This window comes from Mesoplodon bidens (genome assembly GCF_964165515.1).
Source record: "Mesoplodon bidens genome assembly, chromosome: 11".
NCBI classification, from domain to species: domain Eukaryota; kingdom Metazoa; phylum Chordata; class Mammalia; order Artiodactyla; family Ziphiidae; genus Mesoplodon; species Mesoplodon bidens.
The window spans coordinates 60,814,550-60,835,893 of record NC_138167.1 but is presented as its reverse complement, the minus strand read 5'-3'; the positions used below and the strand labels follow the sequence as shown (position 1 = coordinate 60,835,893).

Genomic DNA, 21,344 nt, shown 5'->3' with positions numbered 1-21,344 from the left:
CCCTGTATTTCTGCTGTCCTATTTTCCTATATTAAAAATATACAGTTTCTTTTACATCTCTAAAGAAAAAAGGAGCAATTAGCAGCCAGTGCGTCACTGCATCTTCGTGGCAGCCTCAGGTCCTTCTCCAGGGCTCAAACACAGAGCCACCTGCAGCTCTTGAGTCCTTCATGTGTTCAGTTATCCAAGAAAATACTGGCCTGTGGGGACGGACTCTTTTTATTTGGGGAGCATTAAAAAGAAAAGATTTTTAACAAGGGTCAGAACCAACTGGTCACCTTAAAACAAATCACAGCAGAGCCTGCTGTTTCTCAGGCAAGGAGGTTACCCAATTTCTGACAACTGTGGCCACAGGTCAAAGGAGGTGCTTTTCTGATGGTCGCATGATAGGCTCAGACATGGAAGAACCGAGGGCTGCGAGGCGGAGATCCACTGAGCGTTGGCTCTGTGCTCCGCACTGTGTATAAATAAGCATCTCCTAACAGCCCCAGTGATCTCCGGGGGGATGACTTTTGCTCTGGAAAAGATCCATGAGGCAAGGTGCAAGCCCCTCACTGGGCCCGGCCCCTCACCAGACAAAGCTCCGGAGTCGGTGAAAGGGAGCCAGGAGCCCCTCAGCTGCTGTCCCTGCTGGGCTGGCCGTCGGTGTCAGGTCCCCTGTCTGAGGCCACCTGGCCAGGCAGGCTCCCCAGGTTTTCTGGGAACCCAGGAGTTTATGCAGATTTGCGTGGAGGGGGTCTCTTCTCTAATGCCAGATGAAGGGCTCAAGATCGGGGTTCTTTCAGTTTTAACAGCACCTTCCTGGAAAGCTGGGGTAACACGTTTCTTCTTTTGGGGGCTCTCTGGACAAGAAGTTCCTTGGCACCAAGTGGGAGACCCTTAGGCACCCCATGAGAAGCTCACGTCCCTGCACTCGTAGGGCCTATGAATCTGACCATTGGCTACTCCCAGCTGGACCAGAGATGGGGGAGGGCACCCGAGCAGCTGCCCCTGGGGTACTCAGCTTGCCACGGGGACTGGCGCCTGCGAGTGGCTCCTGGGGTCACAGAGATGGACCCTCTGGGCTCAGCCCACACAGTCCTGGGAGAGGAAGGACAGGGACTTCGGCAATGACAAAGTCACTCTGGGCTACGAGGGTTTACGGGTCACAGGCCATCTTTTCAGAAAACCTCCTCGGACAAAGGGAGAAAGGCTTTCAAGAAACATGCACAGGGACTTCCCTGGCGGTGAAGTGGTTAAGACTCCATCCACACTCCCAATGCAGGGGGCCCGGGGTTCGAGCCCCAGGCAGGGAACTAGATCCCATATGTATGCGGCAACTAAGAGTTCACATGCCACAACTAAGGAGCCCATGTGCCACAACTAAGGAGCCCACCTGCCGCAACTAAGACCCGGCACAACCAAATAAATAAATAAATAAATATAAAAGAAGAAGAAGAAAAAAGAAACGTGCCCACTCACCAGTACTCACTCCTGTGTGTGCGTGCACACCCCACCTGCTCCTGCTGGGACCCTAACAGGCTCCCCTCTGTCCCCAGACTCTGGACAGCAGCAAAGACCCCCAAGACCCTCAGCTTCTCCCTACAGACCCCCAGGGCCTCCCACTCACCTCCATCCCCTTTCTGACCAGCCTCCCCACCCCCACCCCTGTCTGCAGGCCTCGAGGCTGCCGTGCTGAGAATCCATCTGTGATGAAGGTAGAAACGCAGGGGGTTGCCGAGTTGGTGGGGAGGAAGCACTGACGAGGCTGGAAAGGCTGGGAAGGTGGGGGAGAGGGACGGTCACAGGAGGGCACCAGCGGGGTACAGCTGCCCGCCCGCAGCTCCATCCAGCCCTGGCCCCGTCCCTCCGTGTCCCCCTCCCAGGGCGGACGTGAGGACCTCACGGTAACATGTTGGTCCCGGGGAGGGCGGGAGGCGCGGGGGGCAGCACCTCATTGCAGAGTGTTGGAGGCCAGTGAGAGGAGGTGAGCTGGGCACCCTGGGTGTGACAAGGACGGCAGGTGGGGGAGCACGGCCACCAGACAGTCGCCGGGAAGTCGGTGGTGCCCCAGGCTGCAGGGAGAGTTTCCGTAACAGGCGTGGAGCAGGGGCCCAGGGTGGGGCTGTGTGTGTCCTGGGGAGTAATTCTGTTTCCATAGCAGGTGACTCTGCCATCTGACGGGGCCGTGTTTGGAAAGGAAGCAGGCGACTGTCCCAGCTCCCTGGGCCGCCAGCAGGCGGGCAACCCCATCCCCTTGGGGACCGTGGGCTGGGCTCCCACTATGGTTATGGGAGCATTGATGTTGGACATTTATCGATGACCCATGGGCCCAGACACAACAGAAGCCATTCCCATCCCGAGAAACTGGCCAAGGAAGCAGGAAACGCAGCCAGGGAGAAACAAAACGATTCACTCCCCAGACTGGGGACTTGAACTTGAATGGGTGAACCTGCCCAGTAGGAAATGAGCACGTGGGGGGCATCCCACAGACTCATCCGCAACATGTCCATGCTGGCACCCCCCGTTGGGGGAGGAGCAAGGCTAAGAAGACCCTGCTGCAGACTCGGGGACAGCAATGAGCCTGCCTGGCTACCTCCTCCACCACAAAGGTTTGACGGACTTGGCAAACGCTTACCTACACTTTAAAAAAGTTTAGCCTCCTTATCTTGTACATTCTTTATTTTTATTTCTTTATTTATTCAACGCTTGGTGAATTCTGCTTCACAATGATAGGAAGAGCTGACATCGAAGGATCAAAAAGCGATGTCACTATGAACGCTTGGCCGCCACAAGCCAGTTATCCCTGTGGTAACTTTTCTGACACCTCCTGCTTAAAACTCCAAAGGTCAGAAGGATCGTGAGGCCCTGCTGTATTCGTACTGAAAATCAAGACCAAGCGAGCTTTTGCCCTTCTGCTCCAGGGGAGGTTTCTGTCCTCACTGAGTTCGCCTTAGGACACCTGTGTTACCGTTTGACAGGTGTACCGCCCTACATTCTTTAAATCAAATGATTTTCTAAGCAAAAAATTTAAATGAAAACAAAAATGGTTCATGACCCCATCATCCAGATGACTCTTGCTGTATTCTTTAATAAAAGAAAACGTGAAACACATAAAGTATCACAGAAAGGTACAAAATGAACACGAACGCCGCCTCCTTTCTCATCAACCTTAATCCCAAAGGTATCCACATGTGGCAGACTGTTTGCAAAAAGAGCTGCAACAATGCCTCCTGGCACCAAGTCACAGGAATAATAAATATCTGATGTTTTAAGATACCATGCTTGGGATGGTTTATGACCCAGCACAGCTATCTGATGTGTGCTGTCGATGGATTTGTTTTGCGGGGAGGACGATACCCTTCAGAAAAAAATTTGCATATGCCAGCACATATTTGGGTATCTTTCAAAGTTCTTTTAATTAAGTTCTTGAGTTAATTTTAGATGCACATGCAATTCTAAAATATAACAGAGATCCGATGTGCCCTTTACCCAGTTTCCACCAATGGTAAACATCCTGCAAGTGATAGTATAACATCACAGCCCAGATGTGGACGCTGATACCGTCAGGATGTAGAACATTCCATCACCACTAGGACCCCACCTGTTGCCCTTTCACAGCCACACCCACTTCCCTCCCACCCCCACCCCAGGCAACCACTCACCTGTTCTCCAATTCTATCATTCTGTCATTCAAGAATGTTATACAGGGACTTCCCTGGTGGCACAATGGTTAAGAATCCGCCTGCCAATGCAGGGGACATGGGTTCAAGCCTTGGGCTGAGAAGATCCCACATGCCACGGAGCAACTAAGCCCATGCACCACAACTACTGAACCTGTCCTCTAGAGCCCGCGATCCACAACTACTGAGCCTGTGTGCCACAACTACTGAAGCCCGCGCGCCTAGAGCCCGTGCTCTGCAGCAACAGAAGCCACCGCAATGAGAAGCCTACGCACCGCAACGAAGAGTAGCCCCCGCTCACCACAAACTAGAGAAGGCCCGTGCGCAGCAATTAAGACTCAATGCAGCCATAAATAAATAAATAAATAAACAAACAAATAAATAAAATTTATTAGAAAAAAAGAGAATGTTATACAGATGGAATCATACAGTACACAAGCTCGTGAGATTGGCTTTCCCTGCTCTGCATATTTTTCTCTTAGGTGTATCAGTAGTTCGTTCCTTCTTATTACTGAATAGTACTTTGAGTTTCATGGTCTGGATGTACACAGTCTGCTTAGCCATTCACCCACAGGGGCCTTCTGGGAGGTTTCCAGTTTGGGAATGTTAGGGAAAGAGCTGTTGTGAACATTTGTATACATGAGTTGTATCTATAGTCATGAGGGATATTGGCCTGTAGTTTCTTTGGTACTGTCTTCATCTCTTTTTGGTATTAGGGTAATACTAACTTCACAAAATGAACTGGGAAGTGTTCCCTCCTCTTCTATTTTCTTAAAGAGACTGTACAGAATTGGTGTAATTCTTTAAACATTTGGTAGCATTCTCCAGCGAAACCACCTGAGCCTGGAGATTTCATTTGGGGGAGTTTTTAAAATACAAATCCAATTTCCTTAATAGTACTGTAGTTATTCGAATTACTTATTTCACATGGGTTGAGTTGTGGTAGCTTGTGTTTTTTTTTTTTTTTTTTTTTTTTTTTTTTTTGCGGTATGTGGGCCTCTCACTGTTGTGGCCTCTCCCGTTGCGGAGCACAGGCTCCGGACGCGCAGGCTCAGCAGCCATGGCTCACGGGCCTAGTTGCTCCGCAGCATGTGGGATCTTCCCAGACCGGGGCACGAACCCGTGTCCCCTGCATTGGCAGGCGGACTCTCAACCACTGCGCCACCAGGGAAGCCCAGCTTGTGTTTTTTGAGGAACTGAGAATTTATTCCTGATACTAGTCATCTGTCTTCTTCTTTTTTTTTTTTTTTTTTTGTGGTGGGTGGGGCGGTCAGTCTTGCTAGAAGTTTGACAACATTACTGATTTTCCCAAAGCTCTGTTTCATTGATCCTTTCTGGGGTTTTCCTGTTTTAAAAACCACTGGTTTCTGCTCTTATCTTTATTCTTTCTTTCCATCTACTTGCTTTGGGTTTGTTCTTATTTTTGGAGGTTCTGGAGGTGGGAACTCATATTATTGACTTGAGACTTATTCTCTTTTCTAATATAAGTATGTAATACTATAAATTTCCCTCTCAGCACTGCTCTACCTTCATCCCACATATTTTGGTATCTTGTATTTCATTCCTTTTAAATTAAACAAATTTTAAACAAACTTCCTTCCTCCCTTTTCTAAATAATTGAATACTTTAGTCAAGTCTCTACGAAGGCCCCTTGTTCCCAGCACCTGCTGGAGTCAGTCAATAGATTCAGGGCTGAGAGAGGTAGCAGCTCACAAGGCTGAGGCTGAATGAGAAGGGCAGCAGGGAGGCAGCCTGGTGAGGGCTGAGGGTGATTGAGGATAGCAGCTAAGTGAGGTGGTGGAATGGTGGGGTTGGCAGACTGTTTAAATAATGGTAGATTGAGATAATAAATAACTATATTGAGGATAATGGGAACAAGGTTTCTCACTGAGCAAGAAAAGATTTACATATATGGAAATGGAAAAAACTAGAATGACTCTGTAGTGCTGGAATGGAATTCAAGGTTTTCAATAAGTAGAGATAGAAATAAATATGAAGTTCAGCATGTGTATATGTGAGCATGCACACATACCTATACATAATATAGACACACATCCATGTCCTAGCTCTGCCCAGTGAGAGAGACTGGGAGTGAGACACCCTAGGAGCAATGAGCATATCTAGCACCTGAATCTTGGTTTCTAAATACTTTTCTTTTCTTTTTTAACATCTTTATTGGAGTATAATTGCTTTACAATGTTGTGTTAGTTTCTGCTTTATAACAAAGTGAATCAGCTACATGCATACATATATCCCTCATATCCCCTCCCTCTTGCGTCTCCCTCCTATCCTCCTTATCCCACACCTCTAGGTGGTCACAAAGCACCAAGCTGATCTCCCTGTGCGACGCAGCTGCTTCCCACTAGCTATCTATTTTACATTTGGTAGTGTATATATGTCCATGCCACTCTCTCACTTCGTCCCAGCTTACCCTTCCCCCTCCCCGTGTCCCCAGGTGCATTCTCTATGTCTGTGTCTTTATTCCTGTCCTGCCCCTAGGTTTATCAGAACCATTTTCCTTTTTTTTTTTAGATTCCATATATATGTGTTAGCATACGGTATTTGTTTTTCTCTTTCTGACTTACTTGACTCTGTATGACAGACTCTAGGTCCAATCACCTCACTACAAATAACTCAGTTTTGTTTCTTTTTATGGCTGAGTAATATTCCATTGTACATATGTGCTACATCTTCTTTATCCATTCATCTGTCGATGGACACTTAGGTTGCTTCCATGCCCTGGCTATTGTAAATAGTGCTGCAATGAATACTGTGGTACATCACTCTTTTTGAATTATGGTTTTCTCAGGGTATATGCCCGGTAGTGGGATTGCTGGGTCATGTGGTAGCTCTATTTTTAGTTTTTTAAGGAACTTCCATACTGTTCTCCATAGTGGCTGTATCAATTTACATTCCCACCAACAGTGCAAGAGGGTTCCCTTTTCTCCACACCCTCTCCAGCATTTGTTGCTTGTAGATTTTTCTGATGATGGCCATTCTGACCAGTGTGAGGTGATACCTCATTGTAGTTTTGATTTGTATTTCTCTAATGATTAGTAATGTTGAGCATCCTTTCATGTGTTTGTTGGCAATCTGTATATCTTCTTTGGAGAAATGTCTGTTTAGGTCTTCTGCCCATTTTTGGATTGGGTTGTTTTTTTTTTTTTTTTTTTTTTTGCGGTATGCGGGCCTCCCACTGGTGTGGCCTCTCCCGTTGCGGAGCACAGGCTCCGGACACGCAGGCTCAGCGGCCACAACCCACAGGCCCAGCCGCTCCGCGGCATGTGGGATCCTCCCGGACCGGGGCACGAACCCGTGTCCCCTGCATCGGCAGGCGGACTCTCAGCCACTGCGCCACCAGGGAAGCCCTGGGTTGTTTTTTTGATATTGAGCTGCATGAGCTGCTTGTATATTTTGGAGATTAATCCTCTGTCAGTTGCTTTGTTTGTAAATATTTTCTCCCATTCTGAGGGTTGTCTTTTCATCTTTTTTATGGGTTCCTTTGCTGTGCAAAAGCTTTTAAGTTTCATTAGGTCCCATTTGTTTATTTTTGTTTTCATTTCCATTTCTCTAGGAGGTGGGTCAAAAAGGATCTTGCTGTGATTTATGTCATAGAGCATTCTGCCTATGTTTTCCTCTAAGAGTTTTATAGTGTCTGGCCTTACATTTAGGTCTTTAATCCATTTTGAGTTTATTTTTGTGTATGGTGTTAGGAAGTGTTCTAATTTCACTCTTTTACATGTAGCTGTCCAGTTTTCCCAGTACCATTTATTGAAGAGGCTGTCTTTTCTCCATTGTATACTCTTGCCTCCTTTATCAAAGATAAGGTGACCATAGGTGCGTGGGTTTATCTCTGGGCTTTCTATCCTGTTACACTGATCTATATTTCTGTTTTTGTGCCAGTACCATACTGTCTTGATTACTGTAGCTTTGTAGTATAGTCTGAAGTCCGGGAGCCTGATTCCTCCAGCTCCGTTTCTCTTTCTCAAGATTGCTTTGGCTATTTGGGGTCTTTTGTGTTTCCATACAAATTGTGCAACTAAATACCTTTCTTTATTAAAAGAATCCAGAGTTCTGTGGGTAAAATGACCCTTCTCCCTCCCTCCCTCTCCCTCCCTCTCTTTCTCTATCTCCCTCTCCTTCTCACTCTCTCTCTCTCCCTCTCCCCTTCTCCTTTTCCCTACGCCAACCCTTCCACATCCTCTGGAGCATCAGTTCCTGGACAGCAATAGGGTTTTTATCTCTTTTGTCTTCTTTATATCCCCGTACCCTAAACAGTTCCTGGCACACAGTAGGCAGTCAGTAACTGCTCCATGTATTAATGAATGAACAAAGGCATGAAGGAAGGGCTGCAGGGAGTGACGAGGGAGGCCAGGCAGCCACACCCAGAGGACCACATAAACCACAGCAGTTCTGCAGGACCCCAGGAGAACTTTCATCAAGACCAGCCTGAAACAAGATTCTGAGTGGAAGCCCTTGAGTTTTCTGGAACATTTGTGGAAGCAGAGGGAGACGCCCCTGACCCCAGGGTGTGGTGGATCACACCCCTCTGCACCACCCCATGCATAGCCCACTTCCCTGGAACCCCTGGAATATAGTGTGTGACACAGACCCAAGAATGAATGACTTGAACAAGCCAGGTCTGAAGTGCAGCCGGGGCAGAGAAGTCCCTAATGAACCCTGTACCGGTGGCCCCTCCCCCAAGGTCATGGGAACCTCAAGCACTGGGATGCTCTGCTCAGTGACCTCAGAGGATGCTGACCCTGAGAGAAGCCGCTCAGCTGGGGCTCTCACTTCACCAAGATGCTTTCAGCGCTGGACCAAAGACAACCCTTGCCACCTCAGAATCACTCGAACCAGAACAGGCCGCCTGCCGAGGCCCCGCCCAGGATCCTATCAAACTCCTCCTGGATGATGTGTCAGCATCCCCGAGGCCCAGCTGGGCTCCCGGACAAGGTGAGGGCCTCCAGGTAATCCCTCCAGACGCCCAGTGCAAGGGCCCCGCCGGGCACACAATAGGCACTCAGTGAGTGAGTGACTGTCCTCTCAGGCATCCTCCCCAGGAAGAGCGGAGATGCCACATTACAGATGCTTCCACAGGAGGGTGCTTCTCCCCCTCCCCACGGCCCCCAGGGTCTCTACAGAAAAATTTTGACACCGAAGGGCAAGGGGAAAGGGCAGACACCCCGAAGAGCCCTGACTACTGCCAAACCCGAGTTCCAACTGCAAAGAAATCATTTTGGAACTATCTACACAAAACTACCATCTCAGAACAACCTGCACAAGCTCTTCCATCAGGCGCATTCACTCTTGCTTCACTCTTTTGCGAGTTGGCAGGGGAAATGTTTACCTATCGTGCACAATAGTCTTGGGAAAAAAAGCACATCTGCGAGGAAGTGATGACCACAAATCCTCCAACTCCTCCCCAAACCTCCAGGGGTGGGTGTGGGCAGCGGGGCTCTGGGTTCCATCTGCGCTTGACGGAGTTCGACATGTTTCTGCAAAGCGTTGTCCGCCTTTAAAATACCTTCCCAGGAAAACGCCCAGCCCCAGCGGGCACCCAGGCTCCACCGAAGGTGAATTATACCACCAGACCTTCCCGCTTCAAATGCCACCAAGCAGGAAAAAAAAGTAAACTGACTTTGCCCGGCTCCCTGCCTGGGGGCACCAACCCATAGGGACCACATCAAGCGGCCCTGTTCTCTGATTTCTGCCTGCCTTTGGTCAACAGGGAGCCTAAGGAAAGGGGAGGGAGGGCGGGGAGAGCTGTCAGGAGGTCGCGTCTCTGCACAGGTGGCTTCTCTCCATGACCCCTCCTACCTGGGTTCCATTCTGCCCTCTCCCCTGGTTCCTCTCGGCCCCAGGGCTGTCACAGCCCCGGGTCCTGCACTGCCCCTCATGGGTGCCCCACACCCTGCGGCCCTTTGGTGATACGCCCTCCTGGGACCATCCTGGTGAGGTTTCCACCTATTTCCTGGGTGTGTATGGGGGGTGACTCATAAAATAGCCCGGACAGGTTCCTGGGCCCCAGGAGACTTGGGGAGGGTCCAAGGGGCCCCAGAGGTTTCCCACACAGGACCCACTCTAAGGACCAGACACGACGTGGGTGACACAACTGATGCCCGCAGAGCAGAGCGACGCGCCCCCCCCAGACCACTTCCAGTGCTGCCCTCTTTGCCATCCGTCTGGCCACGCCCCTGAGGTGGGCCCTTCGCACTGCCCCCACGCCCCCCTCCAAACCTGCTCGCTCCCTGCCGAGCCCTGCCCAGGCCCCTGGACACGTGAGTGCCTCGGGCCCTGAGACACAAAGCTCCCAGGAGACAGATGTCCCTAATCCAGAGCACTTCAGAGCACTTCCCATTGTGTGATGAGGGAAACCACAGCAGGGGGGGTCTCAAGGTCTACCTGCAAACTGCTCGGTTTCCTCCATCAAACAGCCTTGGGCAGGAGAGGAAATAGCTGAGCTGGCAGCAGGGGAAAGGCCTAATCCTGCGCTGAGGTCTGCTTCAGGTGCTGCTGAAAGGCTGGCCCTGGGAACGGAAGCGGTGGGGGGGTAGTGATCCACTGCCAGGGCATGTTCTCTCAAGTGGGCTCCTCCTTCCTTCTCCCGGGGGCCCTTTAGGAGTGAGATGCCTCCTCGGTGCTCCCTGGAGGGTCTCTGCGAGCAGACCCTCGTGATGCCTCCTGCGTGCCTGACGATGGTCAAGAACGATGGATGCCTCCGGGACTGGGCAGGGCTGGCCGAGCCAGAGGTTCTGTCTCTGCTCAGCTGTGACCGGCTGCTGCTTCAGCCATCGGCAGGTGACTCTGGTACACGCCACGTGCAGGTGCTCTGGTGGGCAACCAAGGCTGACACAGCCCCGAAGCCCAAAGTCTTCAGCCAGCCCTGGGAGATGTGTTTCCCATACAAGCAGGAAGGAAAATGCACCACGTGTGCGTCCTTTGCTTCCCTGACATGGAGCATGGGCCCCAGAGGGTCCCCTCGGCCCATCCCGACTGGCCTGCACCCTGCCGAGCGCACAGCCGACTGCCCATCCCTGATGCCCTGGCCCTGCTGGCAACGGGAGGAGGCCAGAGGCTGAGAGCTCAGAGGTGTGTGAAGCCCAGACTGTGGGGCGTGACATCTTTGCCACGTGGCAGCCACCTGCCCCGGAGCAGCGGGCAGGCCAGAGCATCCATTGCAACTCTTACTTTTCCTTCTTTCTACTCGAGGGGGTGTGCAACGTCCCGACAAAAGCCCGAATGTGTTTGAGCCAGAAAACCACTGACCCCTTGTCCCCAGCCTTGGCCGAGGAGGGGCCAGCCTCGCAGGAGCTCTGCTGCTGACATATCTGCTTGTTGGTCCTGCCCGGACACGGGACAGCCATCCCGACCATGTGAACAGAGGAATCAGGGGTCCGACCGCTGTCCTGCTGGCTGGAGCAGATCCTGGCCCCGACATCAGATACAACAGTTCCTGAGCTCAGCGGGACTGTGCCCCGTGTTATGGGGACACAGAGGCTCACAGGCGTGGTCCTGGCCTCGGGGCTCGTGACCCTCCAGGATGCTGGGGCACGGTCTTTGTACCTTTGCGCAGTTGAGAGCTGCCTCATCGTGAGAGAATGGCTGCGGGGGAGACTGTCTCCAGGGCAGAGAGAAGGGGCCGAAACCATCTGACCTCGAGCAGGTTGTAGGGGCAGAAGAATTCACTTGGGGGAGTCCGGGGGGCCCCTGTGTCCTCCAGGGTGAGAGAGGCCCACGGGTAGCAACTGGGGAAAGGACGTCGTGTGGGTTAAGACATCGTGAAAGAAAACCCCAAGCTGTGCATCCATCCCATCCTCGAGCCCCCCCGGAGGTCAGCAGGAGGGGAGGCTCTGAGGGTCCCACGGTGCCCACTGTCTCGCACAGCAGCCACGCAAGGCTGCTCCAGGCGGGCAGCAGGTGGGTGCACCTCACACTGGCCCCTAATTGTCCCAGACAGCCGTAGGGGCACAGATGCAGCAGAAGACTCCAGCGCTTGAGACGGGGCAGCTAGGAAATTGCAAGTGTGTCTTTGGAGGTGCGTTGTCTTCCTCTGGTCCGCCCCCCGCACCCCCACCTCCTTAACTGGCTCACGTGGCCCTGCATCAAGCAACCCGGGCACGGCTGAGACCACGGCCCTGGGGGGCTAACAGGAATGAGGGCGGCAGGCTGTCCTGGGGGCTGCGGTAGCCCAGACCCCGTCCCAGGCACCTGCGAACACTCTCTGCTTGGTCCTCAGAATCCTGAGAGCAGCACCAGCCCCCGCGTCGCTTCAGATCTGCACCCTGACCCCCACCAGAACCTCTCCCTGCCTTCATCACAAATACCTTGCAGAGTTCCACACCCGAGTCAAAGCCTACCCGGCCTCTGTCCTGGTGCTGGGCGACAGGGGCATCTCCCGCCCACAGACTAGGGACAAAAACCACGGTCACCGTGCGGGTGATCACTGCTGGGGGCCTAAGTATTTCGGGTGATGGAGAAATGAGACATGTAGGGTGAGCCATATGTAAAAAGGAGGCAGAGGGCTCCGATGGCTGAGGACAGACTAGGGGAAGGACAGCGACAGGGAGGGGTCTGCATGACACAGACTTCAGGCCCAAGTCGGGGGAGAGGTCGCCCATCACTTGTGTCAAAAAGCTGAAATGCAGTAGACGTGAAAGACAGAAAGCACCCTTCCTCCATGGGTGTATCTCTTACAGAGGGAGGACCCCTTGTCTGCCAGCCAAGCCCAGGCGCAAGCCCTGTGGAGGCCTGGGTCGGGGCTCAATGAGCAGGAGGCACGCTGGAGTTTCCCAGGAAGGAGAAGAGCGCTTTGCAAAAACCACAGCGACGGAAAGCGGGACATTCTGATGCAAAAACCGCCAAGGAGTTTCCTTACAAGCCAATAAACAGCAAAATGAAAGGAAACCCCCCAAAACGCCCAGACCTTCACAGCATTTCCTAGGGGAGCCTTCTGACTCTCAGGTTTCATCCAGGTAAGAGTGGACTACTTGGGTTTTGGAACAGTGTCTGAATGGCCTGGAATTTTAGCCACCAGTAATGACTCGGCCGAGGCAGCCGCAATGAATAAGCTCTTTCTGCATCCTTTCCCCCCCGTGTAGGACTCTGGGGTCCCCGAGTCTCCCGGCCCAGCGCTCCCTGGGGGAGTATCCGCCCCAGCGCAGGGCTTGGGTATCTTTACACAGACCCTCAACAAATGCTCATTTCCTAAATAACTTTTTCAACCAGCATATTTATTGAAATTTCAGAGTATAAATGTCTAAAGACCAAAAAGCTGCCAGGCCCCCCTGCCCCCGCCCACCGGCCGCCCGGACTGGGGGTCGGGCGGGGCGGGGCCGGTCCTACCTTGTTGTAATACTGCACCTGCACCGAGTGCCACCGCCCGTCACTCACGCCCCCAGGAACCTGCGGCGCCACCATCGTCGTGGTCTCACCTGCGGAGCAGGGGGAGGTCCAGGGAGAACAGAGGTGAACAGACCACGAAGGCTAAAAGTCCTTCCAACAGTGGACGAATGTTCTTTCCAACCACCGGGAAAACATTTTTAACGACTTTGTCAATATTTTCAATCTACAGAGGCAGAAGCACCCTTCAATGATCCCCTAGTTTTTGGAAATTTGAGCTGCGTCTTATAAACAACACTGCAATGAACATCTTTGTGTGTTCTGGATTTCTCCCACAGGACGGATTCCCAGATGGAGAACCAGGGAATCAGTGGGTCAGCACGCTTGACGGCGCTGCACAGGATGGGGTGTTTTTTTGCTTTTTTGACCGTGCCGTGAGGCATGCGGGACCTTAGTTCCCCGACCACGGATCGAACCCACGCCCCCTGCAATGGAAGCGTGGAGTCCTAACCACTGGACCACCAGGAAAGTCCCGATAGGGTGGTTTTAAACAACCAAGTGCCCAGGACGTGCTCCGAGGGTGGCTCCCTCCCGTGCAGGAGGCTTTACCTGCCGAGAAGGTGAGCTGCACCTGCTCATCCACGATCTCCAGGGCGATGAAGTCGTGCTTCTCGTTGAAGCGGCCATTATACAGCAGCAGGGCATTCCTCTCCTGGGTGGCAAACCTGGGGGGCCAAGGGGAAGCACGTCACACAATGAATGAGCCCGGGGTGGAAGGTCTGCAGGTGGCCTGGAGGTGGGGGAACAAGAGGCTGCCCAGGGCAACAAGCCTGGCCAGAGTGGGCAAGGGCATGAGCACACTCGGCAAAGACTCTGGTCCCAGTATTCTTTTTTTCACATCAGGAGTGGACAGCCCATAAAACCTGATTAGCAATGTTCTCTTCTGGAAGGAGCAAAGCAGATTCCAGGGGCACTTTGGTTACCACAACCTGTACAGGTAAAAAGATTCCATTCGCACAGTGCTCTAGAAGGATGACACAGCCACTATACCAACTGGAAATGTTTGGACAGTAAACACATGCAGGGCATACATCCCGCATACATGCCCCAGGGCACAGAGATGTGGGTGTCGATCACCACCTCAGGGCCTACGCCCCTCGTCTCCACCAGCACGCTCCAGCCACACTGTGTCCTTTTGCTCCCAAACCCTACATTCTTCCCTGCCCCCGAGCCTTTGCACCTGCTGTTCCCCCGTGTGGGGAATGATCTTCCCTGGCTCTGCAGATCTCCCAGATGTCACTCCGACTGTGCTTTCCCCAACTCACTTTATCTAAGTTGTGCCCCTCACCCTACAGGCTATCACACCACTCATCTTACTTCTGAAATTATCCTACTTATTTGTTTGTTTATAAGAACACATGATCCTTTAAGGGGACAGATGGTGACTCCCGTTCACTGCTGCATCCCCGAGACCAAAACAGGACTTGGTCCACACAAGTGCTTGATACCAATGTGCTGAATCCATGGACGGATGGCGGCCCACGTGAACCAACAGACGCTTGAAAACGAAAGACATGTGAGACTTGAAGCACTCGGAGTAAAAAACCACTTACTCTGACAAGAGACAAATAGCCTCAGAAATCCTTCTCCCACCCCCTGAGGAAGCCTCTTCCATCAGACCCAAGGGTCCCCGACACACCAAGTCACCACAAGGCTTCCTCGACGCCCTGGTTACAGAGAACACACAAACCTCCAGAGTGAACTCGGGACTGTTTCCTGAGCTAGCTGGATGTCTCTCTCACCGGAGATTAAGTGGGGGAAATTCTTTCCTTTGATTCCAGGTTGGTTTATCCGTTTTCATGTGGCAGGAGTCTGTCAGAACCAGCCTCAGGCATGTGACCCTAGCCTCTCCCTTGAGTTACATAAAATTGACATTTCCCGCCCAGACCTTGCATCCCCTCGGTTTAGAAGTCAGCAAGCACTGATGACAAACTCTAAAGAAAAAAATACCTGCACGGCAAAGTGGAGGCTCCGGGTGTGGAGTGAGCAGGCAGAAGAAGAGCTGAATTAAGACTGGGATCCACTCGACCCCAGGCTTGCTTCCCTTTGGGGAGTCTCACTGTTGTGGGTTTCTCTTTGGACCGAGGTGGGGGTGGTCAGTGCTGAAATGGTCCTCCGGGCAGGCACCACGCACTGCTAGGAATGGACGATCTAACGATGGGACCCAGGGCCACAGGGAGGGTCTGAACAGCACAAGTAAAAAGGGGAAAGGCCAGAAACAGAAGCCGAGGACTGCTGAGGGGCCAGGGGAAGAGAGAGAACAAAGGATGGGGACAAGGAGGCGGGGACCAGGGAGCTGAGGCGCCTGGGAGCCCAGGCCCTTGGCAAACAGAAACCAGAAAGAGGAGAAGCAGCTTCGAAAGAAACCACCTGAAACAAAAGCCCTGGGCCGGTGCCCCAGCCCACCTTTCTCACAGCACGCCCATCAGGAGGCAGGAGGCCCAACTCCTTCCAGGCCCTGCCCCAGAGCAACCGCAGCCCCGACACGGAACTGTTCTCCTGCCCAGGTTCTGGGGGGGGGGGCTTTCTATGATTTTGCTTTTGAAGCTAAACTCCCTGATTTGGCCTCGGCCCCGACCTTTTAGCCATCATCTGGTGTGTCGGAAATCGTCCATAAATTGTTGTCACATGTGAGCATCTAAAATACTAGATTTGACAAGCAAGGGGACATATGCTACATTACGTGGACACTTAATTAAACACGACTGTTCTTTAGTTTCTCTGAGTCTGGAGCCACCAGACTTCCTTTGTTGGTTTCCAGCACGTCTGCCGGCCGCTGTGTCCATGGGCCCCACCCCAAGGACTCTGGTCACCTTTCAGGTCAGCCTCCTGCAGCTTACTCGCTGCACTGCCCACGACAGAGGGCTGCCAGCCACGCCCAGGTGGTGGGTGGCTATGGCCACGTAGACACCAAAACCACACGCCATCGACCTGTTTGCCTGAAGACACAGGGCACCTTTGATTTGGGGGGCAGGCACCCACAGAAGCCTGCTGTGCTCAACATCCAGCCACGTGGGACACAGAGTGGCCAGGGGTCCCAACGAGGGGCCCTCCTTTTGGAGGCTGTGCCCACGTGGTGGCCTCCTGAGCACAGGGCTTAGGGGCAGAGGGCGGGGACATGGTGTTGTGAGCAGGCAGGGCCAGGACCAGGGCCTGGCGCAGAGGCCCAGCAAGAGAAACGGGAGGGCAACAGCAAGTGCCAGCTCAGGTGAGTCCTCACAACACCCCTGGAGAGGGAGCCTCATCAGCCACTTTACAGGGCGGGGTGGAGCCCTGAACCGTGTACCAAGATGTGGGCAGTCACCCTAAAACAGCAGCCCAAATGGCCCAAACCTTAAAACTGCCCTTAGAATCAAACAGTACTGCAGCCTTGCAGCCGGGCCCAGGGGGCCAACCGGAGCTGTATCTCCCACCCCTCCCTCTTCCAAGTTCCCGGGAAAGGGGGTGATGCTCTAAGGATCAGAAGCAGAGCCACAAGCAGGGCGCCCGGCATGCACACGGGCTCCACGGATGACAGCTGCTCTTGCTGTTTTATTAAAGCTGGTCTCCAAGGGAAATTCAGGAGGAGGGCAGAACATGGGAAACACCTGCAAATCAGGACAAGAAGGCCCTGGGCCCGTATCCTTTACGGGGGCAGGGGCCAGAGGGAGGGAGATTAAGAGCACAGGTTACAGGCAGGGCCTGGGGGTCCCACCGGACAGCCTATGACCTTGGGCAAGTTTTTCAACCTTTCTGCCTCAGTTTCCTCACCTGCGAGATGGGGAGAACAGTGATACCAGCTCTCAGGGTTCTCGCAAGAAGGAAATGGGCCTGACAGGTGAGGTGCCAGAGCAGTGCCAGCACAAAACCCGAATGTGGCCGCTGAGTGATCCACGCTGAAGTCTGTGATGAGTCGGGCAAAGCCCAGAAGGTATTTCAGCAGGGACCAGTCTCTCTAAACAGACGTCCTCCAAGAGGACGCCATCTGCACCCCACACAGATGTCCGAGCCCAAGAATGTACCAAGGGGCTGAAGCAGGGCAAAGTGGGTGCAGGGGTCTGCCTGCCTCTGCAGAGCTCCCAGCAGACACTCCAGGCCACTCAGAATGCCCGGAATGTTCTCCCTCTGCAACTCAACCCCCTCCCACCCCCCACCGGGCCAAAGAGCCCCTCCTCTGGGAGAGCGGGAGCCCCCCGGCCAACGTCTTGGGGCCACAGAGGGGAGCAGTGGGCGCTCATGCTTTGTGAGAATGGAACTACCAGCCAGCTGCTCGCCTGGGCGCCTGCATGTCACGACACAGGACAAAAAGCCCCTGGGTGGACAGGCACAGAGAGAGAGCTGGACCTCAGCAGAGTGATGAGCACGGGCACAGCAATCCTGGAGCAGAAGCCCGGAAACACCAGCCAGGGAGCCCGTGTGGCCGTTTAAAGGTTTCAAAAGGACATGCATCTGCTTTGGAGGCTTTAGCCCAATCATATCACCGGACAACCAGGAAAAAAAATCCGGATCAGGAAATTTGGCATGAGTTCACACCCCCAACCAATGATCTAGTATGAAGGATGGGTAGAGCAAAAAGATCTGAGCCGCAATGTAGAAAACCCACCAACGACTCAAGCCCCCATGTTACCCAAGTGCCCTCATCTGGACCTTTCTTTAGGGGCGGACAGTCAGGGTGGACAGCTGCCTGATCCTGCAAGCAGGAACATCAAAGGCTGAAGGTAGCAGACAAGCAGGCAGTGACCAGACATCCAGCCAGAGCTGGAATGCAGGTACGGCCCCACCTGGGTCAGGGGGGCTTCCTGAAGGAAGCGGCAGCCGTCGGGCGGGCCAGCAGGAGGGGCCGAGGAAATGCCTGTGCAAGGCTGGGCAGGTCCAGAGAATCACGAGGTGAGGGTGGCCATGTCACAGGATGCGAGGTGCCAGAATCGGGGGTCACCAGGGGTCAGCACACAGGGGGTCACCCTGTGCCCTATTAAGAAGTTTGGGTTTTGCCCCAGGTGGCAGGCAGGCCCGGCAGGCCTGTCGGACAGGAATCCACCTGACTCAGGCTGAGAGTAGATGCCACCACTGCTGTCCCACAGGGGAGAGGGCGGTGGCCCAGGCCAGAGTGCTGGGAACTGGGAGAACAGTGGCGGGCAGGGGAGACGTGAGGTCAAGGGACTCACAGGACCTGACCGAGATGGGAGGCGGGGCGAGTTGGAGGAGGACTGCCCGGGGGGGGTTTCACCTCAGCACCACGCGGCGCCTGTTGGCTACACCACACCCCTCACCTGCTCGGGGTGGGGGGCAGCCCCAGGCGAGGAGTCTGCCCCATCTCTCCCTGAGATGCCCTGTTCTCCAAAGGGCAGCTCAGAGGGAGCGCTTTATTCTGGGGAACACGGAATGCCACGTTCCCCTAACGGGCCCCCTAAACGGTGACCAAATACAAAATACACCCTGTACTACTAAGGTGAACTTGATAGAAGTCTTCACAATGGAAGCGACAGATTTTCAGAAGTTAAATTAAATCCAAATTCTCTTAGAGAAAAAGATGCAGAAGTAAAAGAATGGCCACAGCACACAGTCCTCCTGCTTCCTCCTGTTATGGGTTAAAGAACCAGGGCGGAAAGGGGTGAGGCCGCCCGCCCGCGGTTTCCCAGCAAACTGGTGGCACAGCAGGAGCCTACGCTGAATCTCATTCCCAAGCCTGCTGGGCCCTTTCCCTCCACCTTCTGGCCACCTGGGTGGCAGGGGTGCCCACGTGGTGGCAGGTGAGTAGGACCGGGGCAGCCGGGGGTCGGCTTCATGGGCATGTGAGCTGGGCGGGCAAACAGGGCGCCACACCTGCTAATGCTCTGCTGTCACCAGCTGGAAATTCTTGATTTTTGAACCATATCCTCAATTTGCATGGGGTCCTACAAATTAAGTGGCCGGTCCTACAGCCAGCGCTGGCCAAGGTGACTCGACCCTCAGAGGCCCCAGTGGACGGGGGCTGTTGTTACAGGACGGAGGGATGCACGGAGACACTAGGCCACCTCGCAACCTCCACCCACGGGAGGCGTCGCGGGCACGCGCAGGGACTCACGCGAGGGCCACGGTGAAGTGGAAGCGCTGCCTCAGGCCGCGGAAGGTGACGAAGGACTGCGGCGGGAAGCTCCTGGTGGCCACTTCGCAGTAGGGCCTCTCGAACGCGCCGGGGGGGCACACGCAGTGGAAGCCGCCGATGAGCAGGTTCACGCAGGTGCCCCCGTTCTTGCACACGCCGTTGGTGCAGCGGCCGGAACGTGCGTTCACCTCGCAGTGCTCACCTGGGGGACGAGGGCGGGAGGAGGTCACACGGAGGCCTGCTGGGGGGAGGGGGGCACTGCTCCCACCCAGGCTGCAAACGCCGCTGCAGAGCCAGCTGCTAAACCCAAACCCAGGGGCACCTGAGGCCTCTGGGAACCACCCTGGAGTCGGGCTGCAATCAGACGTGTGCCGTTCCCGCTGGCCTGAGGGCACCCAGCACCCGGTGGGCCGTCTAAGGGTGGTGGGGCAGCGACTTCTTAATAAGCACCCTAGGGGGCTCCTCGGCCAAACGCACCAGGTGGCCAAGCCACTCCAACCCTGTCCCTGTCCCGGGCCTGCCAGGGTCCCCCCCGCTCGGGGAAGTGGGGGGACCAGGGGAATGTGCAGCTGTGAACACTTCTGGGCATCCAACCCCTTTCTGAACCCCCCGCTGGCTGAGCCTGGCTCCCTTATGAGAGAATCACCTAGAAAGAGTGAGGATGACGAGAAGGCCTCGTGCCCTCCCCTCACGCTTGCCTGCACGACGGCTGGCCACCTCCGGGTCTCATGGGAGACTTGGCAGCAGGCCAGGGTCACTCTGGCCCAGGGCCTCCTGTGTGGCCTCCCTCCCCCACTGCCCGGCCGGGCAACGCTGGATTCCAGTTCATCTTTAATCATGTCTGTTCCTCCCACTGGCCTCCAACTGTGCTCCAGCGTCCTCTCTGTGGCCTAATCCCTCACGAAGGGAAGGTTCTGGAAGCTTCCACATAGAAACTGATCAGGCAGCCCAAGCTGGCCCCCCGAGGCCCGTCAGACCCAGAGTGCCCACCACGGCAGCCAGCAGGGGTCTGACTGGGTGATCCTCGCTCCCTGGGACACAGCCCGGACCTGCCTCTGTCACAGGGTGGACATTGCCAGCCACCCACAGACCCGCAGCCCGACAACCGGAAATTCCCCAGCTCCTACCAATGTGTGTCACCAGTTTTTGACTTTTCAATGAATGCATTTTAAAATAAAAGTACTACATTGCATACTAAAAAAAAAAAAAAAAGAAATCACTGTGCAAATAGCACGGCATGGGAAGCCTTCAGCAGTTTCTTGCAGGTCCCCACAGGAAAACATCAGGAGAGCTGGATGCCCCTGCCGTCTGGCATGTTTGCTCAGTACGGTACCTTGGAGACCCTCCCTGTTGGCACTTGGAGTTCCTCCTCTTTCTCCCTAATGGCTGCACAGTATTCAGTTAGAGCAGCAGTCCCCAACCTTATTGGCACCAGGGACTGGTTTCATGGAAGGCAATTTTTCCACGGACGGTGAGCGGTGGAGGGGCGGGGGGGGGAGTGGGGGATGGCTCAGGCGGTAATGCGAGCAATGGGGAGCGATGGGAGCGGCAGATGAAGCTTCGCTCGCTCCCCCGCCGCTCACCTCCTGCTGTGTAGCCCGGTTCCTGGGGGTTGGGGCCCCCTGCGATAGGGGACCCCATCAGAATTTAAATCACTAATGTTTCTTGTTCTACTACTGATGGACACGGGGCTGTTTATAGCTCGCTTTTATTGCAGGTAACTTTTTGATATACATCCTTGGTGTGTTTTAAGAATATCTCTCTCGGGCTTCCCTGGTGGCACAGTGGTTGAGAGTCTGCCTGCCGATGCAGGGGACACAGGTTTGTGCCCCGGTCCGGGAAGATCCCACATGCCGCGGAGCGGCTGGGCCCGTGAGCCATGGCCGCTGAGCCTGCGCACCGCAATGGGAGAGGCCACGACAGTGAGAGGCCCGCGTACCACAAAAAAAAAAAAAAAAAAAAAGAATATTTCTCTCGAGAAAATTCCTAAAAGTGATGAATCAAAGGTACACACAGTTGACATTTTGACAGTCGCACTTTTTTTTGACTAACCCAATATTTCCAAACCATCCTCCCCAAAAGGTTGCACGAACTCACACATCCTCGCCAACACAAGGTATGTTCAGTCTGTAAAATATTTGGCATTTCTGACAAATGAATCTTCAGGGTGTTTTATTTGCAATAATTTTTGATGAGGTTCAACATCTGCCTGAACT

The 21,344-nt window shown here is 54.0% G+C and overlaps 1 protein-coding gene across 1 annotated transcript in view; it reads right to left on the bottom strand.

Moving 5' to 3' along the window:
• The window catches only part of CELSR1 (cadherin EGF LAG seven-pass G-type receptor 1), a 148,146-nt gene that overhangs the window by 54,539 nt on the left and 72,263 nt on the right, over positions 1-21,344 (bottom strand). Inside the window, exons 3-5 of the mRNA XM_081249039.1 lie at positions 19,108-19,330; positions 13,614-13,729; positions 13,008-13,096 (exon numbers count right to left, since the gene is read on the bottom strand). Of these exons, the coding sequence (XP_081105165.1) occupies positions 13,008-13,096; positions 13,614-13,729; positions 19,108-19,330 (428 nt within the window). The remainder of the gene's footprint in view (positions 1-13,007; positions 13,097-13,613; positions 13,730-19,107; positions 19,331-21,344) is intronic.